General features: G+C 61.4%; 2 protein-coding genes across 3 annotated transcripts; one reads left to right on the top strand and one right to left on the bottom strand.

The window, feature by feature from the left end:
- The first annotated feature begins 1,554 nt into the window (after positions 1–1,554).
- Positions 1,555–12,924, top strand: INPP5J (inositol polyphosphate-5-phosphatase J). Of its 2 annotated transcripts, XM_062182452.1 has the most exons (13): positions 1,555–1,659; positions 3,452–4,536; positions 4,823–4,936; positions 5,066–5,174; positions 5,307–5,423; positions 5,627–5,802; positions 6,408–6,519; positions 6,669–6,778; positions 6,907–7,090; positions 9,865–10,002; positions 10,180–10,257; positions 10,393–10,497; positions 10,580–12,924. In XM_062182452.1, the coding sequence occupies exons 1-13, from the start codon at positions 1,555–1,557 to the stop codon at positions 11,084–11,086; spliced, it is 2,940 nt and encodes a 979-aa protein (XP_062038436.1). In that variant the 3' UTR covers positions 11,087–12,924. The 2 variants fall into 2 exon arrangements, with proteins under 2 accessions (XP_062038436.1, XP_062038437.1); XM_062182453.1 differs by lacking the exons at positions 1,555–1,659; positions 3,452–4,536 and having other exon boundaries at positions 4,896–4,914.
- Positions 12,253–17,293, bottom strand: PLA2G3 (phospholipase A2 group III). Its single transcript, XM_062182454.1, is given in 8 exon segments — positions 12,253–12,381; positions 12,383–12,551; positions 13,238–13,354; positions 13,605–13,734; positions 14,742–15,049; positions 15,272–15,406; positions 15,641–15,773; positions 16,713–17,293. Coding segments are annotated over 8 exon segments (1,536 nt in total). The 5' UTR covers positions 17,221–17,293; the 3' UTR covers positions 12,253–12,345.
- Between the last annotated feature and the right edge of the window lie 2,927 nt (positions 17,294–20,220).

Here is a 20,220-nt window from a genome sequence, read left to right as displayed (position 1 = left end):
CGCCACCATCGCCACCACCGCTGCCCGAGAACCTTTCTACCCCAGCACCCTCATACGACCTGGGTCTCAGCCCCGACAGACTCTGGCCTCACACCGGTACTGGCCTAGACATACCCAGAGACAGTGGAGCAGGATGGGGGCTCACCCAGGAGAGAACAAAGCACCTGTCTACGTGACCTTGATCCAGGGAACCGTAGCATCCTATGAAGATGTGGGGCTGACTGGGGACCAGTGGGGAACTCTGGGCTCAGAACCCTGAACACTTCCTGCCTACACTGGCAGGGATCACCAAGCAGCCCAGCCATTCTGGAAGAACGAGATTTAGGAGAGAGGAGTGGGGTTAAAAAGAGGCAGAAATAGAGAGCTCACAGCCAACCCTGGCCAATTCATCACTCGGTTCTTCCAATTCTTTCATCTCCTGGTTCATTCTCTAAATGGCCACCGCAGCCAGGGCTGGGCCAGGCTGAAGCCAGGAGCCAGGAACTCCATCCAGGTCTCCCACGTGGGTGGCAGGGACCCAAGTATATGGGGCCAGCATCTGCTGCTCTCCCAAGCACTTCTTTCCCAAGCTGTTAATACAGGGAGCTCGATCAGAAGCCAGAGGTGCCAGGATTCAAACAGGTGCGCTGATACGGGATGCAGGTGTCCCGGGCTCCACCTGCTGTGTCCCAGCACCTGTGCCCAGCCTGTTTTCTACGACCCTGCCGATTTCTTCCCCACTGCCGGCTGCTTCTCCACCCTGGTTCCCTTCACCCAGCTATCACAATTTGCTCACGCTGGTCTCAGGTCATCGAAACTCCCGAGACCCCTGCCAGTTCCCTGGGTGACCTTGAACAAGTCCCCTCCTCCCACACCACACCCTCCGAGTACTGGGAGCGGGGAAGCCGAGAGGCGCTGAGCCTGGCTGTGGGGACATCTGAGGGCACGAAGGTATCTGCAGAGGAGGAAGGCCTTGCTGAGGTGGGGCTGGAGCCTGAGTGCCTGGCTCTGGGATGGGGAAGAGAGGGTCAGGGGTCAGGGGTCAGGGAAATGGGGGTGGGGAGAGGCAGGTGGCACCGAAGCCTGAAAAAGGGGGCAAGGGTGGGAGCCAAGGCACATCCTGAGCTGGTAGGGAGTCAGTCAGCCAGGTCACGGGATCAGATCAGGAGTCAGGTGTCTCTGAGGCCCCACAGAGGGTGGCAGCCTCTGAAGCACCTGTCCCTACCTTACCTGCAGGAATGGCCATGCCCCTCCCTGGAGCCAGGCCTGGCCAGCCTACCAGCAGGAAGGTGGGGGCAGACAGAGAGCTTCCCTTCTACTTCCAGTCGGAACCTGCTCCAAGCCGACGGGCATCCTCTCCCTGTCTCCCACTCCCATGCCCATCACAGCCTCAGCGGCCAGTTTAAGGGTTCCCAGGGGGTAGCCACCTTGCCCTGGCCACCTCCAGGCTGGGAAGTGGGTGCCTGTGCCTTTAAATTCTCAGCAGGTTGAAACGGCTGATGACATCACTGGTTCCCGGGAGCCGAGGAGCTGGGGCCAGAGCCCGAGGGAGCCGGGCTGCCGGGGGCTGCAGACATGGACGGCCAGGGCGTTGGTAGCAGCAGGAGGCCAGGGGCCCGGGCTGCCCTGGGCTCCCTGTCTGTGCCCCACGGGGTTTCCCAAACTGGGGCACCCTCCAAGGTAAGACTGCTAAAACCTAGCTCCTCCATTCCTGATCCCTGGTCCCACACCCCCACACACATACACGGCAGGCACCCTGGTACCCCCAGCTGAGGGGCTGGCTCTCTCTTCCGCCCACCAGGCAGGGGCTGGCACAGAGGGCACCCTGGGAGCCGAGGGGTAGTAATAGGATGCGCAGGAGCGATGGAGTACATCATCTCCAGGAGCCTCCAGGACAGCCCTGGACTGGGGCGTTGGGGCATCCAGCTGTGCTCCAGCCCGTGCTGTGTGACCTTGGGCAAGTCGCTCATCCTCTCTGAGCCCTTGCAAAATGAGGGGGCTTGTCTCTGAAGACAAGGACTGTGACATCTGGGATGTCTAAGTTGTTGGTGCTGGGGGCGGTGGGGGGGGGAGGGGGCACACAGCGGGACACTTGGAGACAAGAATGCAGCCTCAGGAGCTGAGTTGGAGGTGGAAGCAGAGTTTCGGGTTCCCTGAAGCGAGAAGGACTCGGGACAGAGACGCAGCTGCGTCTCTGGAGGCAGGGATGGGGCCGCCCTGGGGCGAGGATAGACCTTCCTCTGGGCCACGGCAAAGGACGCTTTCTTCTGGGGGCAGCGGGCATCCGAAATCTGGGAAGAATGGAGAAAGAGGTGCTAGCAGGGGGCCCCACCTGCTCCCAGGGGAGATAGCAGAGGGCAGGGAGGTGGAACACCAGGATCAACTTGGAATCCCAAACTTGACCTCGGTGTTAGAACTGCACCTGGGGAGGATGGCTGGTTCCACGGAGCTGGGTGGAATCTCATAACAGGTAGAGAATACGAGACAGAGAATTCCACCCCCCTCCAGAATGTGGTGTGGCCAGGGACCCTTCACCCAGTCCCTTTGTCTTACAGACAGGGAAACTGAGGCCCTTGGGGGAGAGTCATCTGCCTGGTAACGAGTCTGGGGATGTTGAGAGGGTTTGTGGGCCCCGTGGAGGAGGAAGAAGTGTTTCCCAGGCTGGATCCAGTGTGCCCCGTGTGGGCAGACCTGGGGCAGGGGGCTGGGTGGGGGTCAGTGGCCCCTGGGCATGGAGGAGCTGCAGAGACTGGAGTGGGAGAGTTGCCTGGGAAAGCTAGACAGGGAGAACCTCAAGTTCAGACCCACACTCTGCCTCATCCCAGTCGGGGTCTCAGTTTGCCCATCTGTGAAAGGGGTTTTCGACTTGAAGGAGGTGGGGTTAGGGCTTTGTGTCCTGTCTGCTCCAGGGCGGAAGCTGACCCGCAGCAGCATGGGCTGGGGTGAGATAACAGGAAGGATTTTCCTTGGAAAAATGTGTCTTTCTTAGCTAGATGGGGTCTGCTGGGGTCTCTATAGAAACCTGGGCCCATGGCCGGCGCCGCGGCTCACTAGGCTAATCCTCCACCTTGCGGTGCCGGCACACCGGGTTCTAGTCCCGGTCGGGGCACCGATCCTGTCCCGGTTGCCCCTCTTCCAGGCCAGCTCTCTGCTGTGGCCAGGGAGTGCAGTGGAGGATGGCCCAGGTCCTTGGGCCCTGCACCCCATGGGAGACCAGGATAAGTACCTAGCTCCTGCCATCGGATTAGCGCGGTGCGCCAGCCACAGCGCACTACCGCGGCGGCCATTGGAGGGTGAACCAATGGCAAAAGGAAGACCTTTCTCTCTGTCTCTCTCTCATTGTCCACTCTGCCTGTCAAAAATAAAAAAAAATTTTTTAAAAATTAAAAAAAAGAAACCTGGGCCCAACTCCCTGCTTAGGGTCAGCCTGAGCCTTTAACGTGTCCTCTACAAGGTGGCCTGTGGTTTTCAGCTCTCAGCGAAGGAGACAGCAGTCTTGGAACCAAGGGTGGCCCTGGCACCTGTGGGACCGCGAGCAGCTGTGTCACCTTCCCACGAGGCACCAAGGCTGGCTCTGGAGTCTCCCCGCCCTCCCCTTACCCGTGGAGGACAGAAAACCGCACCCGCCCACCGCAGCCCCAGCCTAGCCCCAGCATCTGTAGGCCAGCTTTTGATGTCTGCCTCCACTGGACCAAGCCTTCCCCCAGTGCCCGCAGGCTCAGTCCCGGCTCCAGCGTCTCTAGAGCAGCTGGTCCTCTCTGCCTCGGCTGGCCCGAAGCCTCCGCCAGCCACCCTGGGGCCCAGTGCGGCTCCAGCTTCCAGAGACCAGAAACAAGTGTCACCCACCTCCATGAGACCCAAGCCAGCGCTGGCAGCCTCAGGCCTGAGTCTGGCCGTGGCTGCTCAGGAGCAGCTCCGACAGGTCCCTCCCAAGCCCTCCCCAGTGTCCAGTCCCGTTCTGTCACCTCCCCAGGAGCAGGCCCTGGCTCCAGCACCAGGGTGGACCCCAGCCAGACCCAGAGATGCCTCAGCCCCTAGGCTGACCCCGCCTTCTGAGGGGCGTCTTCAGTCCCCAGCTCAGGCCACCAGTCCTGTGCCCTCCCCAGACCCCCGGCTCTCACCCTCCTTCCGAGCCCGGCCCGAGGCCTCCCGCGGCAGCCCCGAGGGTCCCGTCCTGCCACGGCCGCCACAGACCTTGCCCTTGGATGCGGTCCAGGGCTCTGCAGAACCTGGGACCCGCTCTCCCGGACTTCTATCCCCCACCTTCCGGCCGGGGACACTCTCAGGCCAGTCTGTGCCCCCGCCTCTGCCCAAGCCACCCCGGTCTCCCAGCCGCTCCCCTAGCCGCTCCCCGAACCGTGCCTCCTATGTGCCCCCAGCCCCTGATGCGGCCCTCCCTAGGCCTGGCACTCAGAGTGTGGCACCTAGCAGGTGCCCGAACCCCATCCTCCAGACCCAAGAAGCGCCGGCTCCAGTCGCCACCTCCCCTTCTGCAGCCATCTCACCATCTGCCGCTTGGTCAGCTCAGCCAACCTGCAAGAGCGACCCCGGGTTCCGGTGAGGGCCTTCTTCCTGAGCAAGGTTGCTGGGGCTTGAGCTCTGAGCCGAGCCCTACTTCTGGGGTGGCTGACCGGTTCTTACTCGGCTTGCCTCCCCAAGGAATAGTCCTTGGTTGGGAGGAGGGGAGTGCTGGGTTTGCTTTGGGACCCTCAGAACCCCGGGGCCCCATCTAAGGGACCTGTCCCCTCCTTGGTTGGTCTCCCCCGTAGACTGCTCGGTAGAGGGAAATTGAGTGAGTAGGAGTGGAGCCCAGGAGTAAGCTCTCCCATGGCCCTGTCTCCAGGATCACTGTGGTCACTTGGAACGTGGGCACGGCCATGCCCCCCGATGACGTCACGTCCCTCCTCCACCTGGGCGGCGGCGATGACAGTGATGGTGCGGACATGATCGCCATAGGGTGAGGGGCCAGGGTGCGTGGACACCCCCCCCCCAGAGCCCCTGGAGCCTCCTCCAGCCCCTCGCCCATAGCAGGGGCTTCTAGGAAACCCCTTCCAATCCGATGGCATCCCCCCCTCGCCTCCCCCAGCTTGCAGGAGGTGAACTCCATGATCAACAAGCGGCTCAAGGACGCTCTCTTCACGGACCAGTGGAGCGAGCTCTTCATGGACGCGCTGGGGCCATTCAACTTCGTGCTGGTAAGGCGGCCCTCACCCTCCGGACAGACCCCCCCACGCTGGGTTCCCCACCCAGACCTAAAGGACAGGGCGCGGCGGCGGGGAGAGCGGGGTGGAGCCGGCGCCCCCAGCCCCCGCCTCCCGCCGCCGCAGGTGAGTACGGTGAGGATGCAGGGAGTCATCTTGCTGCTGTTCGCCAAGTACTACCACCTGCCCTTCCTGCGGGACGTGCAGACCGACTGCACGCGCACGGGCCTCGGGGGCTACTGGGTGAGAGTGCGTGCGGGCCCGGGAGTGCTGCGCCAGCCCCTCTGCACCTGCACCCCCACCCCGCAAGGTCCCCGCCTCCGCACTCGCGACTTGCCCCGCCGAAAGCCACGCCCATGTCTCCAGACCCTTCCCTCTTTCCCACTCCGCCCTCCTCCCGACCTAAGCCCAGCCCCCTACTCATCCCCCCCCCCCCGCCTCCCCAGGGTAACAAGGGAGGCGTGAGCGTGCGCCTGGCGGCCTTCGGGCACATGCTCTGCTTCCTGAACTGCCACCTGCCCGCGCACATGGACAAGGCGGAGCAGCGCAAGGACAACTTCCAGACCATCCTCAGCCTGCAGCAGTTCCAGGGCCCCGGCGCCCACGGCATCTTGGACCACGAGTACGGGCTGGGCGGGGCTCGGGAGAGCGGCTCCGCGCCCGTCTCGGAGGAGAGGGGCGGGGCCCGTGGGGATGAGCGACAGCAGCCCCAGCCTACAGGTGGGGGCACGACTTCAGGTTGCTGAAGAGGGGCGGGGCCGATGAGGGTGAGTGACAGCAGCCCTAGACCACAGGTGGGGGCACGAGTGCAGGTTGATGAAAAGGGGCGGGGCCTGTGGGGTGAGCGACACCCGCCCCAGACTACAGGTGGGTGGGGCACACGTGCAGGTTGATGAAGAGGGGCGGGGCCTGTGGGAGTGAGCGACACCCGCCCCAGACTACAGGTGGGTGGGGGCACGCGTGCAGGTTGATGAAGAGGGGCAGAGCCTGCAGGGTGGAGCTTTGCCGATGGGCCGGGGCCTCGCTAGAGGTTGAACCGAATTTCTTGGAGACCCAGCCCCTTCACCGCCCTCTGCTTCTCTGGCTGGCTGAGGACCCAGGCGTCAGCACCCTGCCCACTCGCAAGCATTTCTAGGGGTGCCAGTGCTGTCGGGGTGGATGGGGGCTTGGGAGGATCCTTCCTCCCACCTCCACCGGGACCCACTTAACCCTCTCACTCCCGAACAGCCTCGTGTTCTGGTTTGGGGACCTGAACTTCCGCATTGAGAGCTATGACCTGCACTTTGTCAAGTTCGCCATCGACAGCGACCAACTCCATCAGCTCTGGGAGAAGGACCAGGTGGAGGATCCCAGCCCCCTCCCCATCCCCCAAGCACCCCGAGCATGCCCCAGGGCTCCCCTACCCTCACCTGCCCTGACCCCTCCCTGGGAACCCAAGGGCCCAGGCTTCTGTGCAACTTGGTCTTTCTGGACTCGCTCTTCCCCCAGCTCAACATGGCCAAGAACACCTGGCCTATCCTGAAAGGCTTCCAGGAGGGACCCCTCAACTTCGCTCCCACCTTCAAGTTCGATGTGGGTACCAACAAATATGATACCAGGTGAGCTCAGCACGGGCATGGCGTGGAGGTGGTGAGGTCTTGAGAGATCGAGACCAGAGCGAAGGCAAGGCTGGGGGTTGGGCTTTACCCCTCGACCCCTGAAACTCAGGCTGCCCCGCCCACTGCAGTGCCAAGAAGCGGAAGCCGGCCTGGACCGACCGGATCTTGTGGAAGGTGAAGGCTCCAGGCGGGGGGCCCAGCCCGTCAGGACGGGAGAGCCACCGGCTGCAGGTGACCCAGCACAGTTACCGCAGCCACATGGAATACACAGTCAGTGACCACAAGCCCGTGGCTGCCCAGTTCGTCTTGCATGTGAGTGCTGGCATTGGCTTTTATGACACCCCGAGCCCAGTGCAGCATCCCACTGCCCACCAGGAACCCCTGCACCTGCTCTGAGTGGCAGCTGTTTGCCATAACCGAGCGAGACCCAGGGACTTCGCTCAGAGACACAGCAACATTTGCCCAGGGTCACACAGCTACCAAGAGGAAGAGTTGGGGATTTGAACCTGAGCCAGTCCGATCTCAGAACTCATGCCTTTTTTTAAAAAGCATTAAACTTTTTAATAAAAATTTACTTATTTTACTTGAAAGGCAGAGTTTCAGAGAGGCAGAGAGAGAGAGAGAGAAAAAAAGGTCTTCCATCCACTGGTTCACTCCCCAAATGGCCATAACAGCCAGAGCTGAGCCAATCTGAAGCCAGGAGCCAGGAGCTTCTTCCAGGTCTCTGGCATGTGGGTGCAGGGGCCCAAGCACCTGGGCCATCTTCTACCACTTTCCCAGACCATAGCAGAGAGCTAGATCGGAAGTGGAGCAGCCGGGACTCGAACCAGTGCCCATATGGGATGCTGGCACAGCAGGTGGTGGCTTAACCTGATACGCCACAGTGCCCATAGCTCATGCCTTTTTTTCATTCACCTCTATTACCCTTAATTCAAGAAAAGTTTAGGGCGCATGATGTTGCAATTCAGCAAACATAATGAGACTAGCAAAACTGGAACACTTCATCAAACCCCATAAAACCTTGATCACATTCATTCATTGTTTATTTACCTACTATTTTCTGTGTTACCATGTGCCGGGCATTCTGAGGGTGATGATTAGCGATGAGAAGGGGGAAAGTAGAGATCTAGCAATTACAAAGCTAACCTCCAAGCAGCTACTATAACTTAGCACTGTATTTAGGACTGAGTTCCCCGGTTGCCAGAGTTACAAAGGAGAAATCCTAGAATTGAAACCTGAGGCTCCTGCTGGGGTAGGCGCTTGCTCCAAGTCCCACGCAGGCTCGGCAGTGGTGGAGTTCTAGCGATCCCATCTTGCCAGCCCCGAAACCCAACTCTGGGCTCTCTGGATTTCTTGGGCAGATAAGAATGAACCCTTCCAGGCAGAGGATGTTTTTCCCGGTCACTTGGTCACATGGTCAAGTCGGTGGGGCCATCGGCCAATGTTTTCAGCTGGGAGAGGAGATCTGTCCGTGCCTGGCCAGCCATGACCTTTGATGAAGGGCTCGGGTGTGAGTTTTAACCCTCAGGCAGGTGCACTGCCTGGAGAATTGCTCCTTTCTCGCCCAGGACCCTGTGCCTCCACACATTACCTGCGGAGTACCTCCGGCACGGCAGGCCCTGTGGAGAGCATTTTGCCTGTTGTCATCCCTTTGAACGGCTCCATAGCCTGAAGTGTCCTAAATTCCCCCTCTGCGCGTTACTAGGGAAACTGAGACTCGGGGAACGCAGGTTGCTCACCCAAGGCAATGCAGTCAGAATAGGACTCCCTGCTAAGACCTGGGAGGCCATCTCCAAGCCTCCGCCCTTGGCGTGATGCTGCTGTTCGGGACCCAGGGACAGAGAGAGCATGTCCCAGTTTCTTCTGGAGCAGCTTGGCTCAGAAGCTGTGGGAGAGAAACCTGAAACCTGATAAACAGTTGAGCAAGGGCCCCAGGCTGCAGGCAACACCTGAGCCGCCTGCCTGCCCGCCCGCCCGAGGGACACAGGTGGAGACAGTACCCTGGCCACCTGCCACTCCTGTAGGTCGCACCCTGTTCAATCCACCTGGGTTGGTCCTCGATACTTGTGGCTATCATTGGGTTTTATGTGCTGCCGACCCAGCAATCGTTACGGCCCCTTATTCAGATGGGGACACTGAGGCTTGAGATGGCCAGAGCCTTGTCTGGGGTCACAGAGCAGCCTAATGGCAGGGCCTAGAAATGAACTGAGGCCTCCAATCTCTCATTCAGGGTTCTTCTTGCACGCTCAGTGGTGCACAGCTTAGCCCAGGATGCCCAGCACGTGTTGGGCCTCCACCTGTGTCCCCCACCAGCATTTAAGGGAGATCACGTCTTGAGCATGTGCTGCTATGCTGGGAAGTTTATGGGATGCTTTATTATTTTTTTTTTAAAGATTTGATTTATTTATTTGAGAGGTAGAGTTACAGACCGGGAGAGGGAGAGACAGAGAGAGATACAGAGTCCATCCACTGGTTCACTCCCCAAATGGCTGCAACAACCAAAGCTGGGCCGATCCGAAGCCAGGAGCCAGGAGCTTCTTCCGGGTCTTCCACACGGGTGCAGGGGCCCAAGCACTTCTACTGCTTTCCCAGGCCATAGAGCAGAGAGCTGGATCAGAAAAGGAGCAGCCGGGACACGAACTGGCGCCCATATAGGATGCCGGCACTGCAAGTTGCAGCCTTACTTACTACGCCACAATGCCGGCCCCTGGGACGCTTTACAAATGGCACCTCCCTGAATCTGCAGGGCAACCCCAGGAGTTAGGGAGCCTGTGAGTTTGCAGGCAAGGGCCCTGGCTGGCGTTCAGAAGCCTTGGTGCTCATCCAGGGTTGTGTAACCTGTCAAAGGCAGAACCAGGGCCAAATCCGAGGTACGTTGGCTACAGGGCTGTGTTCCACTCGCTTCCTAGGGGCAGAAGGAGCCCTGGGCTGGGTGACAGGACACTTGGCATTTATCCTAGCTCTGTCCTGCTCAGCTTCTCCCTCTGTGAGGCCGCCTCTCCATTAAGTCAGTCCCCCGAGTCCCTAGGTGCATGGTGTGCTAGAGGGAGACCCCTGATGCGGGCCCCCTTGCCTCGCCCGGGCAGTTCGCCTTCAGGGACGACATGCCACTGGTGCGGCTGGAGGTGGCAGATGAGTGGGTGCGGCCGGAGCAGGCTGTGGTGCGGTACCGCGTGGAGACCGTGTTCGCCCGCAGCTCCTGGGACTGGATCGGCTTGTACCGGGTGAGTAGGGCGAGCGGGATCCGGGCATCGGGGAAGCCACAGGCCGGGAGGAGCACGTGACTTGTGGGGGGGGGGTGTTTATGATGCCGCACCTGGAAGCTGCTGGGATCAGGCACCGACTGGGGAGGGGCGGGGCAGGGGTGGGAGGGTGTCACGCCCTGATTCCTCGCGCTCCAGGTGGGTTTTCGACACTGCAAGGACTATGTGGCTTACGTCTGGGCCAAACACGAGGACGTGGACGGCAGTATCTACCAGGTACTTGAAGGAGCAGCAGAGTTGGGGTCGGGTGGGAGAGTCCCTTTGGTCTGGGGAACCTCAGGACTCAGCTCGGCCATGTCCTGAGGCTGCCCACCTAACCCCCCCTTGGGTCTGCACCCCTGGGCCCACCAGGTGACGTTCAGTGAGGAATCATTGCCCAAGGGCCATGGAGATTTCATCCTGGGTTATTACAGCCATCACCACAGCATCCTCATCGGTGTCACGGAACCCTTCCAGGTAACAAAAAAAAAAAAAAAAAAGCCTACCTGCAGGGTCCCGGGTTGGGCTGGGCACCTCGATGACCAGCACTTGCCCCCAGATCTCGCTGCCTACCTCGGAGCTGGCCAGCAGCAGCACCGACAGCTCGGGCACCAGCTCAGAGGGTGAGGACGACAGCACCCTGGAGCTGCTCGCACCCAAGTCCCGCAGCCCCAGCCCTGGCAAGTCCAAGCGACATCGCAGCCGCAGCCCAGGCCTGGCCCGTTTCCCTGGCCTCGCTCTCCGACCCTCGTCCCGCGAGCGCCGTGCTGCCAGCCGGAGCCCCTCGCCCCAGAGCCGCAGGCTGTCTCGGGGCGCCCCCGACAGGGGCAACAGTGGCAGTAGCCAGGGCAGCTGTGAGGAGGGGCCTTCTGGGCTGCCTGGCTCCTGGGCCTTCCCACCAGCTGTGCCGCGAAGCCTGGGCCTGCTACCCGCCTTGCGGCTGGAGACCGTAGACCCTGGTGGTGGCGGCCCTTGGGGACCTGAGCGGGAGGCCCCAGCCCCTGCCAGCCTGTCTCCCAGCCCCCAGGGCCAGCAGGGGCTGGAGGAAGGAGGCCTGGGGCCCTGAGGGCGGACTGGATGGATGGGCCCAGGCGGCCCCCACTCTGCCACAATCCTTTGCAATCCCACTCGTCTCTCTCCTGCTGTTGCTCCAGCTGCATCTGCACCTGTCACGCTGTCCTGGCCCGGGGAAGCTCACTGGGGTCCCCCAGATCTCAGTCCGGCCCCTCAAACTGTGACAATCAGCCAAGCCCTGCCTGGGCCCCCATCTGGGGTGGTGGTGGGGAGCTTGGGCAGACGTCCGGGTCCTGGAGGTCACTCATTAGGAATTAAATTCTCCAGTTCTCTTCCACCTGCTGCCTGCCTTGTTAGCAGTCTGGGCACGGGGGTCGTCAGAGGCAGGGCAGGACAGAATTCACACTCCATAGGCACCAGCCGCCTGCGGGCATTTGTATCATTTTTTTTTTTTTTTATCTGCACCATAGCCTTGCAGGTTCAGTGCCATTCTTAGACCCATTTTCCAGGCGATCAAACTGAGGCCTCCAAAAGTTAAGATCAGACAGCAACGCACAGACTGGCTGTGTGCTGAAGGGGAGGAACGGTTGCTAGGTGTTAAACGCTGCGCACCTATTGAATCTTCAACAACCTAATGAGGTAGCTCCTAAGACTCCCTTTCTCAGAGAAGTGGCGGGGAGGTCCCTGGTGCAAAGGCAAGGGGGAGATTTGAATGTAGGCTGAGGGCAGAGAGAACCGGCCAGGGGGGCTGAGCGAGGGAATGTTAAAAACAGGGGGCCTCCCTGGGAAGAGCGGAGTTGGTAAGGCCTCTCCAGCGCCCCCTAGAGTCAGGTGTGCATTCCTGGTTTCAGATGTAAGCCATTCTGGGACAACCCTAATATCCTCACTTGCTGCCTTGGGCCTCAGCTGCCGTGTGCTGGGGTTCCCCTAGGCAGATCCTTGAGATGTATTAATTGTGCTACAGGAGTGAGCAGGTACCCCGACACCTCCTGGGACGACGGCAATAAGATATCCCCTCCCCAACGGGATGTGAAATCCCCTGCGGGGTCTAAGCCCAGGGAACCAGAGGGAGCCTCCTGAACACGACATGCAGGCACAGAGGGGTTATGTTACTAGCTCGGTGTCACCCAGCGCAGCGGGAGACATGGCCCAGCATTTGGGCCTTGGGTTCCGCCACAGCCAGCCTCCAGGCTGTCGGCACGTCCTCTGCCATGCTTCATTCTAACTCGTGGGGAGGAGGCCGGGACTCCCAAGGCCTGGCAAAGCCAAGGGCGATGCCCAGTCTGGTGTTCGGGAGAGCTGGAGCTGGGGTCATTGGCTCGGGACCTCGTGCTGCCCGTTGGGTCTCCCAGGCTGCCTGGGTTAACTGCAGGCACAGCTCATAGAATGACACGGGAGCCCCGGGGGACTCTGACAGCCACGGCTGCCCTGCCACTGGGTCTTCCTCCTGGAGCTTAAGCCGAAGCCGCCGGAGATGCTGAGCTGACACCTTGATGGCCCTGGGGTCCCTGGCACAGCTGTGGGGACAGAGGGGAGGGGAGCAGGTGGTCAGGGCGCTGGCCCCGATGTCACCCTGCTCTGCAGACAGACAAGGGAGCCGGCCCAGAGAGCAGCAGGACTGGGGCCAGAATCACCTGCAAGGCATGGTGGGAGGAGGGGGAGGCTGGGTTATACCTAGAAGGGGGCGTAATAAACCTGGGCTGGTACCCAGAGGCCCAATTCCTGCCACGAGCCGGCTGTGGAAACCAGAGCCAATCTGGGCCTCAGTTTCTCCCTCTGTGAAATAGGCCACGAGATGCTGGCTTTGAAAACCAGAATCCAATTGAGGTTGTGGATTAGGAGCAAGCCGTGGCCGTTTTCCTGTGCGTGAGTCAGGCCTTGAGCAATATTATGTCCCCAGGGGCGATGGCCTCGGCCACTTCCTGTACCCATTTTACAGACAAGGAAATAAAGGCTCTGAAAAGTGAATCGACTTATCGATGGCAACCAGGAACTACATGACAGGGCCAAGAGGCGACCCCCATAGGCCAACAGCAGAGCTGGACCTGGGGCAGCAGGAGATAGGAGGATGATAATGGTGCTCAGAGAACCCCCCAGCCCTTCCCCCACCCCCTTGGCCCCAGGCACTCAAAGAGGATGCAGCCCCCTGGGGAAAAGTCCCCCCCCACCCCTGTCCCTCCTGGCTCTGCCACCCACCACTTACTTTTCACTCTCAGCACAGTCTAGTGGCGGGGCCAGTGTGAAACAGGTGGTGCCCAGCAGCTCCCAAAGCACGCTGGTGCCCGGAGGTGGGCTGTGGAGCCTCAGGAAGCGCGCCAGACTGAGGGCAGAGGCAGGCTCAGGCCGGGGCTCGGCCCTGCCAGCTGGGCACCCCTTCCCTGCCTGGAAGCAGGCAGCACGGCCCCAGGGGTCCTGGTCACCCCACCCCCAGGGATCCTGGTCAGCCCCTCCAGGGTCCTGGTCACCCCACCCCCAGGGGTCCTGGTCAGCCCCACCCCCAGGGGTCCTGGTCAGCCTCACCCCCGGGGATCCTTGTCAGCACCACCCCCAGGGGTTCTGGTCAGCCTCACCGGCGCGTGCAGTTGCAGTGGAAGAGGGGCCCAGGGGCCCCATTGAGCAGCTGGAACTTGGTTTCCTGGGAGCCAATCCGGAGCTGACACTGATCCAAGCGGCGGAAGCTGCGGCAGGCTCGGCGGGCACCTGGGGTGCGCGGGTGGCGGTCATGGGAGCCCTGTCCTCCAGGGCCGCCCCACCAATGCCCACCACCATCCAGGAGAAACCCTGGTCTCCCTGTGTGTCGCAAGCCCTCTGTGTTTGGGTGCTGCACATTCGGGAGTGCACCCTGCCCCCCCACATGCACACTCACACACGCAGGCACACACACATGCAATGCACACACACAGCCACGCCACTGTAGAGGAAGCCCAGGGTGCTGAGAGGAGGTCTGGAAAGGCTTCCTGGAGGCAGCGGCTGCTCAGCTGAGGCTGGGAGAAGAAGAGAAGAGACTGGGCAAAGGCCCAGAGGTGGAAGAGAGTCTGCCGCTTCTGTGGGACCACGTGAGGTGTGTGAGGCTGCAGCTACAGGGTGGGGTCTGCCAGGCCAGGGCCTGGAGGCCCGGATGTTGAGGCATCAGGTCTGGAGGCAAAGATCAGCCCTGGCAGGCAGTGAGTAGGGGACGGCTCAGCAGCAAGTGTGGGTCAGGAACATCCTTCACGGCGGTGCAATTTGATGGGAAAGGCTGGGAGACCCCGGGAGGCATTGGCTTTTGTTTTTAATTCTATTTATTTCTATTTGGCAGAGAGAGAGAGAGAGGAGAGAGAGAGATCTTCTATCCGCTAATTCACTCCCCAAATGTCTGCACCTGTCAGGGTTTGGCCAGGCCAACGTTAGGAGACAGGAACTCGATCTCAGTCTCCCACGTGGGTGGCAGGGGATCCAAGGATTTGAGCCATCACCTGCTGCCTCCCAGGATATCCGTTAGCAGGAAGCTCTCATGGGAGGCAGAGCTGGGGAACCCTGGCGCTCTGACAGGGGATGCAGGATTGCTAAGGGGTGTCTTAATGGCTTCGCCAAATGCCCACCCCTGGGACGCATTTGGAGCAGGAAAAGAAGCAACGCAGGCCCTCCTGCCCCTCCCCCCCAACGTGGGCAGAGGTCAGAACAGCCCCCCCACACCAGGACACCCCAAGGTTAGGCTCTGAGCTCACCCTGGCCTTTGAGTTCGCCCTGTGGGCTCTGGAGGCCTGGCTGAGGAGTCCCAGGCTGGGCTGTGCGGCCCACACCAGGCCTGGGGGAGGCCACAGGAGGCTGGGGGGCTGTGGCATTGGCCACGCTGAGACGCCGGGACCCCTTCTGCCGTGGCCACCACTTCCGCAGGTGAGGCTTCTCTGCAGGTCTGGTAGGGGCTGGGCTCGGGGGGCTGGGAGGCAGGGAGGAGGCTGGGGAGCTCCAGGAGGCATTGTAGCGAGTCCTGGGCTGCAGACGTGCCAGGGGCACCAGGCCATACGTCCTACACCTGGAGGGTGGCGTTTGGTGGCCATAAGTGACCCGCAATCCCCACTCCCAGGAGCACCCCCCACCCCAGCAAGGAGCCCAAGGCTGTGCCAGTCCCATCCCCCACCCCACTAGATTGGGGTGGGGCGACACCCAGGAAGGGTGTGCAGGCAGCGCTCCTCGCTGGGCTGGCGGCCCAGGCTCCTGCTCTGGCTGGGAAAGGACTCAGGGGGCAGCCACCTACCCGCCCCACCAGTACCACGCCACACACGCCTCCTGCTCCTCCAGCACAAAGCAGGGAATCTCCAGCACGTTGAAGAAGGCCACACCCACGAGGTCGGAGATGGAGTCGCCTTGGCTCGTCAGGCATTGCTGGAATCTGCCCCAGAGCAAGCATTCAGGTCACTGGGCCACACAGGGCCACCCGGCTCCTCCCAAGGCCCACGCTGCCACTGTGCACCTGCCGGCTGGCTTGGAGCCCCAAGTCCCTTCTGTGGGGCCTCTGCTTTCCCGCCCGTACCATGGGGTCCAAGCTGGCTGATCTTCCGTGCTGTCTGGTTCCACATCCGGGACCTGGCGAGCAGAGCCCCTGCCGTCCCTGCCGACCACTCACCTGGTGTCACAGTCGCAGTGGGAGATGGTGTGGAACCGGAAGTTGCGGAGGCCATAGTTGTACTGCAGGGGCGAGATGTTCTGCGGGCAGCGGTCATGTTCCCTGCAGCAGAGATCCGGGCCCTGGAAGATCCCTGAGGGCGGGCCCCGGGCGCCAGCTCAGCAGCTCTACCCACTTTGGCCTCCAGAGGGCAGAGTTGCTGGTTCTCGTGTCAGCCCTCCCACAGATGCCCTGCTTGGTGGCCGGAGCACACCCCTCTCCCTCTGGGGGGATCCACAACAGTTTCAAAGCTTGCAGAGCGCACCCAGGCTGCAGCCCCTCCCCTGTTAGGGCAATTCCCAGCCTCCCAGCCACAAGCACTTTCCCTCTGGGGAACTGGGGAGTTTCTATCTCTCTCTCTGCAGAGTCCCCAAGCTCATGTTCCCAAGGAGAAGAGTCCCGGGTTAAGACTCATGGCGTGGCAAACAGGCACATCCTTTCTCACCAGCACCAGAGGCGTTTACAGCCCCCCAACCTGCCCGGCTCGTGTGCCACGTCCTCCCCTAGCCCCAACGTGTGCGCACAGGAGAGCTGTACTGAGTGTGTAGAAAGGTTATCCGAGTTGATCACCGCACAAGCAATACTGCCCTTCACTGAGCATTTCCTGTGGGCCCAGCCCTTTCCGCACCTGAGTGCGGCCCGGCGAGGGAGGGGCCGCCTTATTTTTACAGGTGAGGAACCTTATTTCTACAGGTGTGGGAACGGGTTGGCGGGGGAGCTACTGGCTCAGCTTTAGGGCGCTGGGCCAGGGCACGTGCCCCAGTAAAAACCTATTCTTGGGTAGTAGTTTTATGGGCTCAGCCGACTCTGGCTCCAACCCAGTGTACCCCCTCGCTTGGAGGGGGATTAAAGCGTCTCCACCCACCACCTCGTTTAAGCGTCCCATAACAACACTCGCAGGAACCCTCATTTTGCAGGCAAGGAAATGGAGGTTCGGAGTGGCCAAGTCACTCCCCCGAGGACACATAGCCGAGGGGAGTGAAGCCGGCGCTTGGCCCCTGTCAGACCCTCAGCCCACGCCCCCACGACTCACCCAGCTCCGAGGAGTTCCCAGCAGAGTCCCCGACTCCACACCACAGCGTGCCCGGCACGGTCCAGCCCCTCTTCACCCGCAGGCGCCCCCTGCCAGGCGCTCCGCTCTGCATGGCCGATCGCTTCTCCCTGGCCCCTGCCCCTGGGCAGGCCTCCCATGGAAGCGTGGCCAGCACTCTCTGCAGCTCGGGTCCAGGGGTGTGGACGAAGGAGCCCCGGGTGGTCTCATGAGTGCAGAGGGCGCCGTAGGCTGCCGTGAGCTCCGGCTCATCCTGCCGGCTGCAATCCTGCAGCCTCCCGTGCGCATCCCAGCGGGCATGGAACAGCGCCAGGCCCTGGGCATCCTTGCCCAGGAAGCTCAGAGAGCTCAGGGGGCTGCCAGGGCTGGACCTGACCAAGTGGCAGGAGGTGGTGTCCCCGTGGAGAGCAGGGGAGCTCCCCGGAGCCAACGCCAGGAAGCTTAGTGCCTCCAGCAGTACCGCCAGAACCCCCATCCCAGCCCGGCCCATCCTGGCCAGACAAAGCCCCTGGGATGCTTGCCCCAGGAGGCAGCAGCTGAGCGGAAGCAGTGCCCAGCAGGCTCCATGCAGCGGGGCCAATGAATGGAGCTGCGGGAGGAGGAGGAAAGAGGCCGGAGTATGGGGTGATCTTGGCCTTGTAACCGAATCCACCAGCCGGGCAAGCCTCTGATTGGCTGAGGAGTGCACTTGCAGGGCCCACGCCCCCACTCACCCAGCCCTTCTCAGCGCCATCCAGTCACCTGCTGCCAGCCCTGCCTGGATGGGGACTGTGGGGGCCAAGGCTTTCGGCTGTGGGGGTAAGGCCAGGTGCCGGGCGGGGTTCTGGGTCACCTTGGGCAGGGAAGAGGGTTCCAGAGCTTGGAGGAGGCTCCCAGAACCGGTCCTGGCCCTCCGTCTCCAGCGCTGGCTGCCACACCCACCTTCAGGCTGGCAGCAAGCCAGGGCAATGCTTCAAGGTTGGGTGTAGGAAGCAAAGGCAGGGCTGGGGAGTGACCACCCTGGGAAGTGCCCCCCCCATTCCACCCCCAGCCCCAATCCTGCCCCTTAGAAAGGCTCCTGGTAGGGGCAGGGGGTTGGCCCAAGGACACTTGGGTTGCCTGCTGCTCATATCAAAGCGCCAGGGTTCGAGTCTCAGTTCCACTCCTGATTCCACCTACCCTCTAATGAGCACCCTGGGAGGCAGCAGGTGGTGGCTCAAACACTTGGGGCCCTGCCCAGAGACCTAGATTAAGTTTCTGGCTATTGCAGCCATTTGGGGGAATGAACCAGCAAATGGGAGCCCCTCCTCCCGGTCTCTCTCTCTCTGCCTCTTAAATAAATAAAATACATAAATATTTAAAAAGAAAGCCCCTTGACCTGCCGAGGGGACAATGTCCCAGCGATCGCCACTTCCTGGGACGTTACGCTCAGGCCTGACCCAGCAGCAGCCCTCCTGGGCTGACCGACAGGAGAGACAGCAGGCCTGGGGAACAACGCAGGGCAGGTCTGATGCGCTGGAGCAGGGAGTGGCCCCCCGGGGTGGGGGGTGGTTCTGCGGGACCCCACGGGCATCATGTGTCCTTGAGAACAGGGCTGTTTCTGCCAGGAACCGGCCACGCTCAGCAGTTGCTTCTGTGTCACCGACAGCTGCCGCCGCGCTGGGGGGCTGACCTGCTTGTGCCCACTGTGCAGACGAAGAGACTGAGGTGGGGTGACAGCCTTGGGTGACAGGCAGAGGGGTTGGAGGCTGGGGATGCCACTCCTGAGAGACTTGGCTGGGAAGCGGGGCTGGCTGGGATAGGGACCTGTCTGTCTGTCCAGCTGCCCATTAGCCCAGGGCTTCCCCACCCCCACCGTCTCTGTCAGAGTCTCTTGCAGGGGGAGGCAGAGTCAGGGCAGAGCTGGGGAGGGGATGCTGAAGTGTGCAGCAGAACGGGAGGGGAGCCGCAGGGTGGGCAGGCCCCTCTCTGGCTCCAGGGTCAGCCACCATTGTGGCCACTCTGTCCTGTTATAGAGCTTGTTGCCTACCTCTGCTGAATCGCTGCCCTGCCCATCACGGGAGAGGCTGGGAGGTATCGGAGCAGGAACTCAGCTTCCAGGACCCAGCTAGGCTTAGCCGTCGTGATGTCTCCGAGCCTTAGTTTTCTCGTCTGTATAATGGGCACAATCGCAGCAGTCACTTAACAGGACGTTGGGTGAGACTCTCTGGCTTCTAAGACACTGCCACTGGGCCCTCAGGGTACACTGGGCAGGAAGCAGCTTCCCTAGGGCAGAGCAAGTCCCAGGGTTTTCACCCCACAGCACCCGTGCGTGATGCATGGGCGGGGACGATGGGACTGGCAGCCAGGGGCTATACTCCTCTCCGTGGTAACAAGCAGAGTGCAGCTGACCATCCGGGGCCCAAAGGGAGGCAGGCCAGATTCCCCCCAGGCAGCCACGTCACTCAGCCCACAGGACACTGTGCCTGGCTTACCACCGGGGTTCCCCTCAGAGGCCCCTGAGCAGAGGACAGAGAGGCCTGAACCAGCAGGACGAGCCCTGCCCTGCACACAGAGGGCGGCCTCAGGGTTCCTCTGGGTCTCCACCCGCCTGGGGTGAGGTGGGTGCCCAGGGGGGTCGGGGGCTGATCACCTGTCACCGGCTGTCTCCCTCGGCCCCCACCTCGCCGCCTCCTTTGGCTTTGGGCACTCTGTCTCTGTCTCTCTCTCATTCTCTCTCTGGTGCTAATTCTTCCCTTCTTTCTATCTCCTCCATCTCTCCCATGTTCTCTCTCTCTCTCTCTCTCTTCCTTCCTCCCTATTTCTCTTCCTCATTTTTCTGCTCAATTCTCCGTACCCCAAACTCTCTTTTCTTCTTGCTCCCAATTCTATTTCTCTGCCTCCCTCTCTTAACCTCCGAACCTGCACCTGTTTGTTTCTCTTTCGGTTTCCTCCTCCCTTTCCTCCTCATCCCCTCCTCCCCCTTCTTTTCTACCTCCCATTTAGAACTTTGCTTCTGTGTGCACCTGCGTGTGTGTGCATGCGTGTGCGTGTGTGTGTGTCTCCCTCTCTTCTGTGTTACCACTCCTCTCTCTCTCCTGATTCTCCTCTTCCCCTTTCTCTGTCTGCCCCCCCACCCCTCCATACTGTGACTCCCCCTTCCACGTTAGGACCCCAGGCCCAGGCCCACACAAGTCCCTGGGTGTGTCTGGCTCTTTCCCATTCATTCACCTTTTCTCAGCAATGACCAGCCCCTGCCCCTCCCTGGAGAGACAGGCAGGGTGGGGCTCCTCACTCACAGCATGGGGTGGGGGGTGGCGGGAGGCCTAAGAAGGGGAGTGTCACCCAGCAGATCAGGAGAGAAACCAGCCAGGGAGCGGCAGCCTCCCCAGGACCTGGGAGACGCTTTTGTGGGTCTCCCCAAAGCTCCCCTTATGGGGGCCTTCCTCCCCACTCTGCCCCTTGGAGCTGGCACTCCCAGGCTTACAAGAGGGCTGCTTGTGGCTCTCTGTGCCAGGAGAACAGGGTGGGC

This window comes from Lepus europaeus, chromosome 23 (genome assembly GCF_033115175.1).
Source record: "Lepus europaeus isolate LE1 chromosome 23, mLepTim1.pri, whole genome shotgun sequence".
Taxonomy (NCBI): domain Eukaryota; kingdom Metazoa; phylum Chordata; class Mammalia; order Lagomorpha; family Leporidae; genus Lepus; species Lepus europaeus.
Note: the sequence above shows the minus strand (reverse complement) of the source record. Positions and strands in the feature narration are given on the sequence as shown.

Coding starts and splice junctions, on each gene's coding strand:
- INPP5J (XM_062182452.1), top strand. CDS start 1,555: ATGGACGGCCAGGGCGTTGGTAGCAGCAGGAGGCCAGGGGCCCGGGCT. Junction 4,537..4,822: donor AAGAGCGACCCCGGGTTCCG/GTGAGGGCCTTC, acceptor CCCTGTCTCCAG/GATCACTGTGGTCACTTGGA. Junction 7,091..9,864: donor CTGCCCAGTTCGTCTTGCAT/GTGAGTGCTGGC, acceptor TCGCCCGGGCAG/TTCGCCTTCAGGGACGACAT.